This window comes from Thunnus thynnus, chromosome 8, assembly GCF_963924715.1.
Source record: "Thunnus thynnus chromosome 8, fThuThy2.1, whole genome shotgun sequence".
NCBI classification, from domain to species: Eukaryota; Metazoa; Chordata; class Actinopteri; order Scombriformes; family Scombridae; genus Thunnus; species Thunnus thynnus.
In genome coordinates, this window is record NC_089524.1 from 21,413,945 (window position 1) to 21,429,136 (window position 15,192).

The 15,192-nt window shown below is 42.9% G+C and overlaps 1 protein-coding gene across 1 annotated transcript in view; it reads right to left on the reverse strand.

The window, feature by feature from the left end:
- The window catches only part of trabd2b (TraB domain containing 2B), a 70,609-nt gene extending 55,729 nt beyond the window's left edge, over window positions 1–14,880 (reverse strand). Inside the window, exons 1-2 of the mRNA XM_067597125.1 lie at window positions 14,348–14,880; window positions 11,173–11,742 (exon numbers count right to left, since the gene is read on the reverse strand). Of these exons, the coding sequence (XP_067453226.1) occupies window positions 11,173–11,742; window positions 14,348–14,461 (684 nt within the window). The 5' untranslated portion in view covers window positions 14,462–14,880. The remainder of the gene's footprint in view (window positions 1–11,172; window positions 11,743–14,347) is intronic.
- Between the last annotated feature and the right edge of the window lie 312 nt (window positions 14,881–15,192).

Consider the following 15,192-nt stretch of genomic DNA (forward strand, 5'->3'; position numbering starts at 1 on the left):
AGCAGGAATATCAACCACAAAAGATAAAGTATATGTTACTCACATATGGTTCCCCTACTTCAACCTGAGCCCCAGTTTAAAATGATATTCAGTAAGGGACATATAAAAAAATACTTCACAGTTTTTGAGCAGCCAACCGTTGTCAGAAACGTTTATGAAATTTGAATTTGGGATGATAAGGTCAATGGTCGCGGCCTTCATGATGCTGTTCAACTCTTCAGCTCTCCCATTAAACATTAATTGTACTCAGTCATCTTTGATCCAAATTATCACTTTTATATGAAACCAGTGGTAGAATCAAAATGTTGTTACACAGGGCAGATCCAAGTGTGAATACTGTATTCATGAATGTGTGACACATAGTAAAGCCAAAAAAAGTGAGGTACATATTCCCTACAAGTCTGACTGGATAGATAAATATAAGAAGAAAAAACACACTATTATACAGCTTGCAGAATAATGTAAGAAAATTGTTTTTTTTGGAAAGGGGGTATAGAGAGGTGAGAGGTGCAGTGGCAGGGCGTGAGCATTGCTGAAGTGCTCCACTGGGTTGTGTATAATGGGGACAGGGCAGAGGGGGCAGAGAAGACGCATGGGTCACATTAAAACTGGGTTCAGTGAGAGGGCTTCACTAATGCTCCCTAATCCTCGACAAGCCCGGCTCACACAGCACACACACACACACACATACATGCAGTTGTTCTCTACTGGCACCTATTTATGACTGTTGGCCAGTGGTGTGTATGAGGTGTGGTAGTATGTGTGGCTGATGTCACACACAGGCCAGGACGCTGAGTTCATCTCAGAACACCAAGCATTCAACATAGAAAGTTGCATGCCATGGTGTACTGGCAATCTTCTTTCCACATTCACCCACACCCTGGGCGATATTGACACACAATATTGTCTGGTTAGCGCCAATACACAGTGTTATTTATGGCGATTGCGCATTTAGATTTGGTTCACTGGTGATTTTAAAGCCGCATTTTGAGGGCAGGAATCAGTGCGTAATGCAGTTGAGTACTTTGTCCCATTTAGCCCTAATCATCTGTTTCTGTTTATGGGCAAACTTCTCACTGCTTCACTGCTGAGGCAGAGCAACTCAGGATCACACACTCATAAACTGCCAAAGCAGTGCATGTTTGGAAGCAGACTAAGAATTATTCAGACTGTCCTCCCTGCTGACAGCAGCAGATGTCTCAGCAAAATGCCCAAAAGCGACATGTGTTTAAATTCAAGCAAGAAAACCCTCTTGGACGAAATAGTGTGATGTTGGCACAAAATCTAGAAAGGGAGGGGGTTAGGGTAGCTGGATAGGTCAATAAAATGTTGGACGACAGTCAGCGTTGTTTTCTTTTAAGCATGACAAAGATTATTACCTAACCCTAACCAAGTTGTTTTTGTGCCTAAATCCAACCAAACCTTGACCATACCCATGTCGGTCAAAGGGGGTTTTATTTTTGCAACAGTGATTTGTTTTGGAAGTTTTGGAAGACAATGACTAATGATGTTGTTTTGCCGATATGGCTGTCAGATCAGAAAACGGGAACTGAAGAAGCCTTTTAGATGAGAGGAGAAATGTCTTTAAGTCTCTAGAGTAAGTCTAGTCACCCTTGACTTTGGATATCAGAAAACACTTCCATGTGTCGTTCTGTCGTTCTTTTTTGTTTATTTCGGTGGACTTGTTGGAGTTATTTCATTAGATAAATGTTAAAGGCCTCATTCCCGCCTGCAGAAAAATATTTTCTGAACACCTGATGACTACTGATATAATAAAAAGGTGCATTTATGCCTTATTTCAAAGTCAAAACTGTAAAATATAATTGTGAAGAATGTAATGGTAAGTGATGACATCTACGGAAAAGGACAAACTTAAAAGGCAGAAATACTTCCATGGCACACACATCACATCACATGTGCATATGGTGATCCTTGGTTTTAGCGTGACTAAACTGGTTAAAAAAAAATTATAAAACAACAACGTCCCAAAAGACAACAACATTCCAGAGGGGCCGAGTGGGTCTCTGAGGAAATCAGAAGTCACATTCCTGTCTGTGATCAATCAGCCTCTGGCCCAGACAACCTGAGATTAACCTCAGCCATCCTGGAGACTACCTGCCCTTCCCATAGAAAACAATTTACAGCAGTTTTACCTCATTGTGATGGGCAAAAATGTGATATAGAAATAAAATGTGCCATGTCTGCAGGAAAACACGCTGAACCACCATTCACTTTACTGCAATTTCCACAGTTAAGATGACAAAATAATCATATATAAACAGACTAGAGAGTAAATAATAATAATAATAATAATAATAATAATAATAATAATAATAAACTTTATTTCTATAGCACCTTTCAAAACCAGAGTTACAAGGTGCTTCACAAAATATAATACTATACAATATTGGTGCAAAGATAGCGAACATAGAGAAATAAAAAGAAAAAAATGAAAAGAACATCATATACAGAAAATGCAATAAAAACAGGGAGTTATGATCATCTGAAGAAGTGATCAAACATAGAGATAAAACAAAATATAAAAGAACAGCATTAAAATATTTGAATAGACATTACAAAAAATATTCTATAAATTCCAGTCCATACAGGTGGGTTTTTAAAAGCTTTTTAAACTGTTCCACAGTGTTGGAGCTAAAACAGTAAAAGCATGATCCCCCTTTGTTTTAAGCCTGGACCGTGGAACTTTTAACAACATTTCTCAGTGCAGAATAAGGGTTTAAGAGTTCTGAAATGTAAAGCGGAGCCAGACCATGTAGGGATTTAAAAGTAATCAATAGAATCTTTAATTGGATTCTGTAATGAATGTGGAGCCAGTGTAATTCGGCCAGAACTGGAGTGATGTGTTCCCTAAGTCGAGTGTTTGTGAGAAGTCTTGCTTCTGCATTCTGCACCAACTGTAAACGGGCAACTGCTGCATCGTTTAAGCAGGTAAATAATGAATTGTAGTAGTCTAGGTGAGAGGAAATGGGGGTGTGGATAATTTGTTCAGCTATGTTTTTGGGGAGTATTGGTTTGACTTTGGCAACATTTCCGATTTGTAAATGGCAGGATTGAACAAGACTCACATCCAACTCCCAAGTTTCTAACTGAGTGTTTCGTGTTAGTTGTTAGTGGTCCAATGTGGGGGTTTGACACTGTTAGAAATATGATCAGGACCAATAACCAGGACTTTAGTTTTATCTGTATTCAGTTGCAGGAAGTTGGAAGTCATCCAGTCCTTAATGGCAGCCAGGCAGCAGTGCAGAGAATCCAGATTGTTACGATTTTCAGGGCTAAACGAGACATACAACTGTGAATCATCGGCATAACAATGGGAGGACGCAGGGATGAAATGGCGGATAACATGGCCAAGGGGCAACAGATACAAACTGAACAAAATAGAGCCCAGGACTTAGCCCTGTGGGACCCCACATGACATGAGAGTAGTTGAAGACCTTAAGTTGTTGCGCTTACCAAAAGTGACCCACTTGGTGGCTCACATTCCACGCCTGGCTCCAAGCCAGTGAGCCAGACTTACTACCCTTTTAAAGTTTGAGAATAGGTTGAGATCGTTTCAGCCCCAAGACCTCTAATAATTCACTTTACCAGATAAAACTGCGAAACTCTGGGCAACAGCTATCCTGAGGGAAACTTCAGAGGGAACCAGCTGGTTCGATTAGTCTTTTGCCCCTATACCCAGGTCGGATGACCAATTTGCATGTCAGGACCACTACGGGCCTCCACCAGAGTTTCCTCTGGCTTCGCCCTGCCCAGGCATAGTTCACCATCTTTTGGGTCCTATCGTACGCGCTCACACTCCACCTCCCAGACAGTGTGGGCGAGATGGGCCAATGGTGCGCCCAACCCCGAGGGGCCAAGATCCCACCTCAGCTGGCGCATGCCAGCCCTCACTCTCATTGCACCACAGGGTTAGCTTCACCCTCTGACTTGTGTGTGCATTCGAATCCTTAGTCCATGTTTCAAGAGTCAGGTGGGTTGACATTTTGGCGCTTTTGACATGGGCTGGTCCCCGCCCTGGTGAAGTGACATGGTGGGGCGCACTGTGGACAGTCTGCCCCGGTTAACAGTTGCGCCGGGAGTAGGGGGCCCCATCTCTTCCTACAGGGAGAGAGGGCACAGTGAGCACTTTGTCCACGGCCCTGAGAGGTCCGGGGCAAGGGACACTGTAAAGCTCACGGCTGAAGCTGCGAGCCACCTTCGCTCGGGCCTTTCCAAACCAACCTAGAGCCAGTCACGGTGCACCACCATGGAGGAAATGCAACAGGCAAGGGCCAGCCAGCGCCAGGGAGAGGTCCCACAAGGGGATCCTCCCACACCGAGCAGCCATCCCTAACCTGCCGAGTTGAATCCCCTGGGCAGACTGCGTGGACCCCACCCGTTTACCTACGTCAACAGTGACTTTGATATTTTATAAGTAAAATAAAAAACAGTTAAGAGCAGTTTCACCTAGGCCAACCCAGTTTCTGAGTTTGTTGAGTAGAACTGTATGATCAACTGTATCCAAGGCTGCACTCAAATCCAGCAAAATGAGAATAGTGAGACAGTAACTGAGTGTAGTAATAGTGTGATGTGAGGCCACCACAATTTAAGCAGAAAGGAATGCTCATTTTCCCCACCAGAGGGAGAATGTGGGCGAAGGAAGGAGGGAAGGTTTTGGCATATTGAGGACTGAAGTATGGAGGAGCACTCGAACATGCCACGCTTAACTCACTACCTCAGCGGCACTCAGCTCAGTGACAATGTGGTGGAGTCATTACCTCAGGTCTCTCAGGTACTCAGAACGAGGAGGCACGTGACCTCTGTTGGATGCACTGACTGAAAGCAGTGATTTTATAGAGGAGCAGAGAGATTTATAAAGGTTTCCTGGATTGAGTGAAGTAAATAGTTCACCGTTGATTAATAAAGTTTCTTAACAAAGGTGCAAGTTCTACAGAATAAAGAAAAGAGATCAACCCTGGATACACAAATACTCTTTTAGAGTTCCCACTTTCCCTGCATGATTTTCTTCTAAGTTACTTGGTGAGCTTGCCACTTTCAACTTTGGATAAGTGAGTGGGTGGAGAGAGTGGAGTTGACTGTAGTTTTTCCAGTTACGAAAATGCTAAAATTGTGGCTCTTACTTTAAACTGTTTCTTGTAGCCACATGGATTCTCAGCTCTTGTCTGCTGCCTGCTATCAAACTCCATTATAACTTTCAATTCAGTATTTTTTTTCTTTTATCTCATGTTTTTTCTTACAAAATGTAATTCAAATAAAAGACATTGTGATTTATCTAGTTGTCAAGTGTACAGTGCCCTTATTTTCCATATCCAGCCTCTGTACCTCCCTCTGTCTAACAGTCAGCCTGCAGTGTTCTGGCCAGCACATAATTGTCTAAGTGCTTCTGGATGGCAGCGGGCTATTTGGTCATTAAGGGGCCTATTAAGTCATTAGTGCAACAGTGGGACTGCCGTCCGCCTGCCGACAGGACCAGATGATCAGCCTGATACGTGTTGCCTCGCAGTTTTCCACATATTTGCGCAGGTAATTATAGCTTAGATGCGAAACACCCTCAGATGTCACGCTTAAAGAGGGGATACAGGTCTCCAGCACACTTTAAAGGTAATCTCCACCTCCTCCTCTTTTTCCACTGTGTGTGTGTGTTGATGCGTATGCGTGCAGATGAGCAATGGGTTAGGAACGGGACAACCAGAGCCTCGGGACTTGTCAGAGAGAAAGACGGAGCAAGAACGACAGAACAGGGATCCAAAAGGAGCGAGGGGGTCAGAGGAAAGAAGAGCAGAGTGCAGACACAGAACGCTTTTTCCATCAGTCAGCCTCAGCGGCCAACACATTGCTTCAAACTAAAACCTACACGCCCGTCACGGAATGTAAATATTTGGATATGGGTAAGGTTGGATGTTACTTAATTCCTCCCTTTAAAGATGTCCTGTTTAGGTGAACACGGTCCAAGGAACACAACACAAAGTATTCTGTATGATTTGATACACGCATGAGAATCATATTTTGATTTTATTTCAGCTCTTAGCAACCCTTGCCCAGATTTTGGAGACACTCATACCCTGGTCTTCACTGCTCACTATAAATGCTCATCAAATAACTGCCATGCACAGCCAGAAACCTCTGGATCTGTACAGCAAAAGTTATTCCTCCTGGATATGAGCTGTATTTTACTTTTACTATGTTACAGTTTTTAAATCATTTTCAAATCACTGATTTATATCCTAGGGCTGTATACTTAGGAGGTCCAATCTGAAATCAAATTTAATATCATATAAAGTAATACTGACATACAGGAAACACAGACTGTGTGACTAAACAGAGTTAGAGCGCGAGCCCAGATAGAAAAAAAGTTTCACTTTATGACCACTGTGTGTAAACTTAGTGGTTGCTATCCTAGCACCATGCACTTTTCATTACTAGTTTTCATACATATATTGAAAAAAACTAAATGTCATCATATTGTATATGATTACACCATCAACAAACACATTGTTGTGATATTTTAGCCCCACCTCCAGGCCTAAAAGTTCCTCACTGAGACCACAACATGTGTGAGGCTGCAGCGTCAGCACAACAGAAAGCGTCACCCTGAGGAGGTGCACTGATTGAAATAGACATGTCAGACTTTTACCAACGCTGTAAACAGAGCACCTCCCCACTATGAGGACAATGCCCTTCTGCTGAGAGGAAACCAGATTCTGTCACCTCCACCCTCCCATGCCTAAAAACCTTTACCCAGTCCCTTCTCCAGCCCGACGTGACAATATTGGGGTCTACCGACAGTCAGCCCTCTCTCTCTCTCTCTCTCTCTCTTTCTTTCACTATCTCTCTCACAAATAGTGTGAGCTGATGGAAAGTCAACCTGTTCAGAAGTTGGACCAGGTACTCCGTCAGATTGGGTACTGCTTGCCCAGACTGACCCCAGCAGACAGTCTCCTTACCGCTCTGCTGCTCCGCGACTCCAATACCACCTCCCACCCTTGACCCCTACACAGGAGACAGGCGCCACTGATATGACGTAATTTCTCTCCGACATGGGCTAGTGGCCTCGGCTGCAATGCGACCCAGAGAAAATAAATATGGGTGTTTATTTGCTGGGAGTGAGAGAGGAGGCCCACAGGCTGGAGCCGCCCTCAAATTTCCCACAAGCAACTTTGCACTAGAGCTGTTTTTGTTCCACATCTTAACTCTAATAATATACAGAATCTAGGTGAAAATAAGCCTACGGTGAGGTACTGTGCACCATCAAGACATGTTATCCTAGTATCCGTTGTGATGCTGAAACTGGGGGCCTACTCAAGTTTGCTGTTTGCAATTTCAGTAGATTCAAAAGGTACAATACTCATCTCAGTCATCATGGGAATTTATTGATCCACCCTTGAAGGAAGAGGAAGTATAAGGTGATATAGGTGACTTCCAAAGCTCTGGTTGTGGAGCGTGCACCCTCTGGCCAACTTAGCTTTTTGCAGCTGCTCCCAGTCTGTGCTCAAAGCATTTGCAAAGACTTTGGTCCTGGCCGGCCCGCCCAGCTGTCGACCTACATTGGCCTCCACGGAGCTGGAGAAGAACCATGCACCACAACCCACCTTTGTTTCCACAGCCTCTTAAGTCCCTCTCAAAGAGACATCCACACCTCTCTGTGATCTAGAAAGGTCTAAGACAGACAGAGCTTTCAATAGAGCATGATGGTCTAAAGAGGGCTCTGGCATACTTGACATCTCTCCATCCCTCCCTCACTACCACCTACATCCCCACTACAACAGGTGATCAGTGCTAAAACACCCGCTCCACCTCCTTCTATCCCAGAGAGGATGATTTATCTGCTGTACCCCTTTTCGTACCAAAACTTCCTCCTCTGATGTCACAGGTCTCCCAAGCCACAACTTACTTGTGGAGCTGCCCAACTGGCACCACTGGGACCAGGTGCCTATGAGAGACCTACTGTATGACAGATGATGAATCACCAGCGCTCATGTTTCTAAGAGCCAGCAGCAAAGCTACAGGATATTGTAAGCAGCTACTTTTATTGGGAACAAATAATATGTGGGCCGGCAGGACTTGGAACATTTCCAAACTCAGATCTCCCTTTAAGCATTGCTCATGTTTCAGATTAGTGCTAGCAGTGAGAGGATGCACATCGGTCTCCCTTTTCGTCCGCACAACAACCCCAAGGCTGCCTATACATTTTCTCTATTCCTCATAGTCAGCCTCTATCTCTGTCTTTCACTCCCGGTGTCTCACTTCTCTTTCTTCTGATTGCCACCCACACATTTTTTCTTTGACTCTTTGTCTATCAATCCTTCCTGACCTCATCGCTGTTACAGTCAAGCGTAGAGGGATCCAATCAACCATAGTGTTCAGATTAAATCACAAATTATTATAATTGAGAATAATGGTTTCCATGTCAGTTTCAGTTCAGCTCTGAATTGTTCTCATACATATCTGAAAACGAGGGGGGTTGGAGGCTCAGAAGTCCAGCCGTGCTTGCGCTCTGCTGCAGTGAAATTGAAGTTATCCATGATCCAATTTTGACTGAATTTCCATGGCAATAAAACTCTTATCTGAATTTGAACACCTGTCTTGTAAAAATGTTACAGTGTCTTGTAAATCCAGTGCATTCTGCTTTTGCTTTTCACTGAACAAAAGATGATGCATATTGAAGTTGAATGGAAGTTCTTGGGAAACATAAACACTTATCTAAAGTTGGAAACTGCACTGCTACTCAACTCTGTTACAATGTTATTTAAAACAGTGTTGTTTTTGGGGACAACTGCTGTGCCTGTCACACTAAATACAGATCAGCATTTAGACTGAGACGGCACTAAAGTTAAAGGACATAAATGCCTTTAATAATAATAAGAAGAAGAGCACACATCTACAGGACATAACAGACTACACAAATTGCAACACCTTCCTAACGGCATCAGCACTTGTCCTCTTCATTACACAGTGTGCCTTACCAAGCTTATTTCTAGGGGCAGTAAAGCTCTCAGGCATGTGCAGGGTATGCAATGCGACTTTGACAGTGTAGTTAGGAGGTGCTGATGAAAGAGGAGAGGCTGGGAGCCCACTGCCTCTCAAATTAGCCCTTAGACCTGTCACATGGAGGCTTTTGCCCTCACAGATTCTATTGCACCACATCGCCAGAGTGCATGTATGGAGCTTTGCGTGCTGCTTACAGTGTGCCTTTGTGTGTTGCGTGCCGTGCATGGGAAGCATATGTGTTTGGTTGTGAGCACTACATGAATACACACACTGAGATGTTTTTTACGGGCTGAAATATGTGTCACTAGAAACTGAAATTGAATCATTTATATTTGAATTTGAATTGCTCAACTTGATTAATTGCATTAAAAAACTAAATTTGAATCACATAATTTTAATTTGTATGTTTAACTTGAAAAATTGCACTGAAAATTGAATCTGAATAGCATGATTTGAAATTGAATTTATTAGTTTGGAACTGAATTCCAATAAACTTGAGTATGAATGTAATGTAATAAATTGAATTAATTTGCTCTGCAACTGTATTTGATCCTCACTCAATTTCAGTTTACTGAGACACACATCCAGTCGTTGAGGAGGAGCAAACAAGTGCAGATTCACAGAACTCCTTTTTCACCTACTGTAACAACTATTTTCTCTCAATAATATCAATGACCAATGGGGGCTAGATGTTTAGAAAGTGTTTTCTCTATTTTATGTAAAAACTGAAGTTTTATGTCTTGCTGTTTCGCAGAAAAATTACTTTATTTGAGTTTTACACCTGAGCCGTCGCCATGGTAACATTTTGGCCTGAGTGGGCTTCTGTTAATACTATCATATTGTAAATGGATCAAGTTCATTTTTGAAATTGTGTGAAAATTCCTTTCAGTTCTCTGGACATGATACTCTGAACTGAACACCATCAGTTTTCAGCATGTTGAAGCATGACCAAAGGCTTGATTCACAGGTTTGTATAAACTTATAATGTATATGAATATGAGAATCTGCACTCCATTGCTCTTCTTCAACAACCAGATGTGTGTCTCAGTGAACTGAAATTGAATTTGCAAGAACTGAATGTGAAAGAGTTGAATTTTCATTGAGGATCAAATACAGTTTCAGAGCAACTGAATTCAATTTCATAATTAATTAATTACATTCAGTTTCAAGTTTATTGGAACTCACTTCCAAACTAATAAATTCAATTTCAAATGATGCCATTCAGATTCAGTTTTTCAATGCAATTATTCAAATTAAACAATACAAATTATGTCATTCAAATTCAGTTATTTAATGCAATTATTCAAGTTGAGCAATTCAAATTCAAATACAAATGATTCAAATTCAGTTTCTAGGGACATATATTTCTGCCCACTTTTTCCTCCTTAACGTTGATCAAAGGTTATATTAGAAAATAAATCAGAATGCATCTTCCTCGTGTGTCAAGGCTCATCACAGATTTTTCTAGGACCTCCCACGATGTGAAAAATAGTCCCCAACCACCAGCTTAGGTGACCTCCAACTGACTAAATCTTTAAATAGACACATGTTCCCGTCATTTCTTAAACATCACACATGAAATTAAAGATGGATATACTCCCCATGTTTACCTCATCGAGTAATTAGGTTATTTCCCTCATCTTTCAGTCTCCCATTACAGTGTGAGTGTTGCAATACCGCAGAGAGCCAGACAGCCAGTCTGCGTTAATGAAAGAGAGAGCTCTCTGCTCTTCTCACCTTCTCTAATCTGTTCTGCATGTACATTGCTCAGCCTGACACCCTCTTTGCAGATTCAGCTGTTGAGCCTGTTTGTTTAGTGAGGTGGAGGGACATCCATAACCGTAAAGCTGTCTCCAGCAGGCAAGTTTTAATCACTTTTTCTTCCCTTCTTGTGTTGTCCTCTCCCACATTTCATTCAGAGGAGGTGCAACACCCCGAACCTGTGCAGGCACACTCATTGAAGGGTTCTCAACTTTTACTGTGGATTATAGAGCCCAATCTGCTTGTTTTCTACAAGCAGAAGGAAACAGGATACACAATCTTATGATCTACTCATGCCCGCACTAGGCCTGGCTTGTCCTTGCGTTTTTGCCAGCTATTCCAGCTGTGTACACAATGGGAGTCAAATGTAAAAAGGAGAAAATAAACATTCCATCCTCTTACCTGAGAGAAGTTGAGTCCGTTGAGGGGATGACACTGCTCCTCCACCCGCTCCACTGCCCCTGTTGTCTTCCTCATCCTCTCAGCCTCTTGAGCCAAAAACAAGTCCAGTACCGGCGTCCCCCTGGACCGGACGTCCCACTCCGTCAGCGAGTTGACCATCAGCATCACCCACACAGGCCTCTTCCTCTCCCAGTTCCCCGCAATGGCGTTGAATAGGTAGTCAGCGTACAGGCCGCGGCCACGCTGGTCAGCTGTCATCCAGTAAGGCATCATGTGTTTGACATAGTCCAGGTGGCGTTTGAGGCGGCGGTAGAGGTCTCGAGGTAGAAGGGTCTGCAGGTTCTCCCCGTGGGGCAGCAGCTGGCAGCTGGTCAGCTTTGAGATGGTCAGAGGGTCGGTCAGGTCCAACTCAAAGAAAACATTGTGGCTCTTGTGGAAAGCCTGCTTGGAGCTGTTGGGGATGAAGTCCCAGACCCGGGTGTAGGGCACGTGGATGGTACCAAAAAGGTAAGAAGGGGGGTGAGGAGGGGCACGCTTTATTGTCCACAAGAAAGAGTTCATGTCACTTTGCTGTGGAAGAGGCAGAGGAAGGGGGAGAGGAATGAAAATAAGAGAGGAAGGTAAAGATTTTGAGAGCAAAAGGAAACAAAAATGGTAGAACCATCATGTTAGAGCAACTCAACGTGCCTTAAAACTAAAGCTGACACATTTTTCCTCTATTGTGGTTTACTGGCTCATATGGTCAGGTCAACAAGTTAAAGATTGAAATACCATTTTGAGATGACGGCAGGGGAAGCATGAAGTCTAGTCAGCTCGGGGCTGTGCTGCGAGGGCTTGCTGCTGTGGTGCAGCCAGGGAGTTTATAGAGGGGCCTTCTGGGCTGTAAACAGACCCCCGTGTATTGTTGAGGTGCATACCTCGGTTGCCAAAGCCTCTTTCGGCCTGGGAAGCATTTTCAAGGCTGCAGTGCAAATATACTGCACCAGAGCTCATAAAAGCCAAAAGCCGAAAGAAACCTGCTCTCCGTTCTGACCCCACTGTGATACTTTTGTTTGTGAAATTTTTTACACCAGGTGGGGAAATCTGGTGCTGACAGCCTCAAGAACAGCACTGTTTTTGTGTTCTAGGGTTTATATTACAGGAAGTGTTTGTCTATTGTGGTTATCTTAATACAAAACAATGTCACGATGGAAATTAAATAATCACAGCCATTGGAAATGAGCATAAGGCCATAGTGCATTTAAAATATGGTTCTTATTAAGTGCTCTGCAAATGTGCTGTACACGTGCTATGACTTTTATGTTGGCATTATTCAAATATGAGAAGAAAAAAAAGAATTAGCTGTTATAAACAATATCAAACTTCTGGCTTCTGAGATGCAGTGTAATCAGGCATTTGAGGGATGAAACCCATTACTGTAAAATAAAGTTATTCTTAGAAAATGTTTACTTCTAAAATTTAATCAAGATTTCCTTCAGCTGTGTTCAAATTATACTACACACTGCCAATGCTGCCTTTGTCATATGGAGCTTTGAAAATGGCTGCCAAGAGCCAGTGAAATCTTCTTGTGGGATGTTCTGTTATTATCATAATTAACTGCAATGAAGATACAGTAATTTCTGGCACAATCTCCTTCTAGACAAAATAAATCGAGGGTACTCATTTAATTTTAGAGCAGCGTTTTGCTTTTGCACTAAAAATGTTTAGAGTTTGTATCTAAGTCTCTAACTCAATTTTCACATTGGCCTTGGAGACATTGCAGACTAACGGGAAAAAGTTTGGATGGCATTAGATGCATTAGTGCATTTTCCATCATATTTTGGGAGACACGGAAACCTTTTTTTTTTTCTTTGCATGTGCAGCATTTTGTCATTCGTTAACGAGCTAATGTGCGCTTAGGCCTGACCATAAATGAAGACTTTTAGACATGGAAAGTGCGGTCGTACTTGTCTAAGGCCTGAGGAGAGGCGAGATCCCCTCTCTGCTAAAGCTGCGTGGACTTTTCTGGAGAGCCTTGACGCGCAGGGCTCTTTTTTATGGGGGTAATTACTCTTAACAGAAAACAGAGACCACTGTACTGACGCATTACAAATCACATGAAGCGAAGGAGCACGAAGCCTTCAGTGGTGTCTGACAACATATCCATTATGCGCATAAAGGACATTACGCACAAATGAAACAAAAGCCTGTGATCTCTAAACCACTCCCTAATGAGATCCTCATTAGTGTCATTTTTAAAGATTCGCCTGTTGCTGAGGTCATATATTTTTCTTTTGTTTGGATTTTTTTCCCCAAGGAGCTAAACGTAGTCATGTGGAGTATATATTCACACGGAGGGACAAACAGGCACTCTGTACTTCCTCACGTTATGAGTTCAAACCACATCCATAATTTTACCAATAGGCGCCCGATAAGTGCTTTAATGGGCTGTGTTGCGCTGAAACAGGATCACTTCTGAAAGGTCAGTGTAACTTTTCCAAATGAAGTCAAGTCACCCGTGGGTGTTCCCCACTTGCATTTGTCACATAAACAGCCATAAAGTTGGCGAGCGGCAACAATTTCTGCTTTCATTTCTCAGGCCCATATGTCTCATCATATTATAGCCGCTGCTGAGGCGGTTCAGAAATGCCTGAACCTTCACATATGTTTAATTTCTTAACCTAGACATATATTAATGCGAGATATTGCTTTAAAATAAATTTATTAGTAGCCTAATATTCTTATTATTACACATTTTAAACACCAATTAGGCTTTTCTCTGGAAATCCACATTCATCTTGCAACTATAACGTGTGCATTCCCCTTTTTCATTCATTTAATCATCCGTCCATCTCATTTCACACCCGTTTATTAGTTAATAATAAAAGGTATTCAAAGGTGTAAAAGGTCGTAACCTTTGACCTTATTGTGGAAATTAATAAGGGAAGATATGAGGCGTAATTGTGCCCTGCTGTGGAGTTGCCAACAAAATTAACAAATACTGAGTATTTGAGGTTTTTTTTTTTTTTTTTTGGTCAGAAATTTTTTTTATCACAAGATCAATTTGACAACAAGTGTCCCTCAGTTCTTTTGGCTCAACAAAATTGTCAGATAGGCTCAGATTTGATGTATCAAATGCGTATTCGTGGTAAGTGAGTGTGTCCTTGGATGGATAAAGTGTCCCAGCGCGACTCACCGACTTTGGTGCGTCGCACTGCTTCGGTCTGTCCCGTCGGTCTGCTCCCCAGGGTGCCACAGGGTGCAGGAGAGCGCTCAGGAAGACCCAGATGAATCCCGGTAGACAGACCATCGTGCCGAGGTGACAGGACACTTCTGAGCTCTCAGCACACTTTTATCTGCCTCTTCCCCTGTGCTCTCTTCTCACTGCCCTTTCTTCCCGTCGCTTTTGAAATAAAAACGTTACCGGTGGCCTCTGGGCTCACATGTGCCGCTCGCCTGGATGACCATTCCGCCCCTTCGCCATTACCGACTCTCTCCGCTTCCTGAGTTTTGTTGTTTCAGATCTGGAACTTTTCCTGTCTCCTTTCACTCGGTACAGTCCTTAAAGCAGGAGCCGAGCTGAAGACTCTTAGGAGAGTTTCCGCGGTGCGCTCCGCAAGTTTGGAGCGTCTTGACTGGGAGAGAGGGAGGTGGGACGATTCGAGTACCCCCCTTTACCCTACCCAAACACACACAACACACTCAAGACACACACACGGCTTCTTTTAAGAGGAGGGAGTGCAGGTTCAGAGAGGGATGACAGGTTTGCGTGAGTAAAGCTCAACAAGACAGACCCAAAAAAGAGTGCAGGGTGGATGAATATTCTCATAAAGTTTTTATAACGTACTGGAGTGTGAGTTCGGACGTTGCCTCGTTCAACATTGTACTTTTTCTGCCCCATGGCATCACTATAAGGTCGGCAATATTTCTTATAGTATGCTAGAATGTCTGTCATGCCTCGATAGTGAGTATACTTTTTAATTAAACTTATTAAACAATCAATTAATGATTACTGGATTATTAAGCTTGGTGGTTTTTATT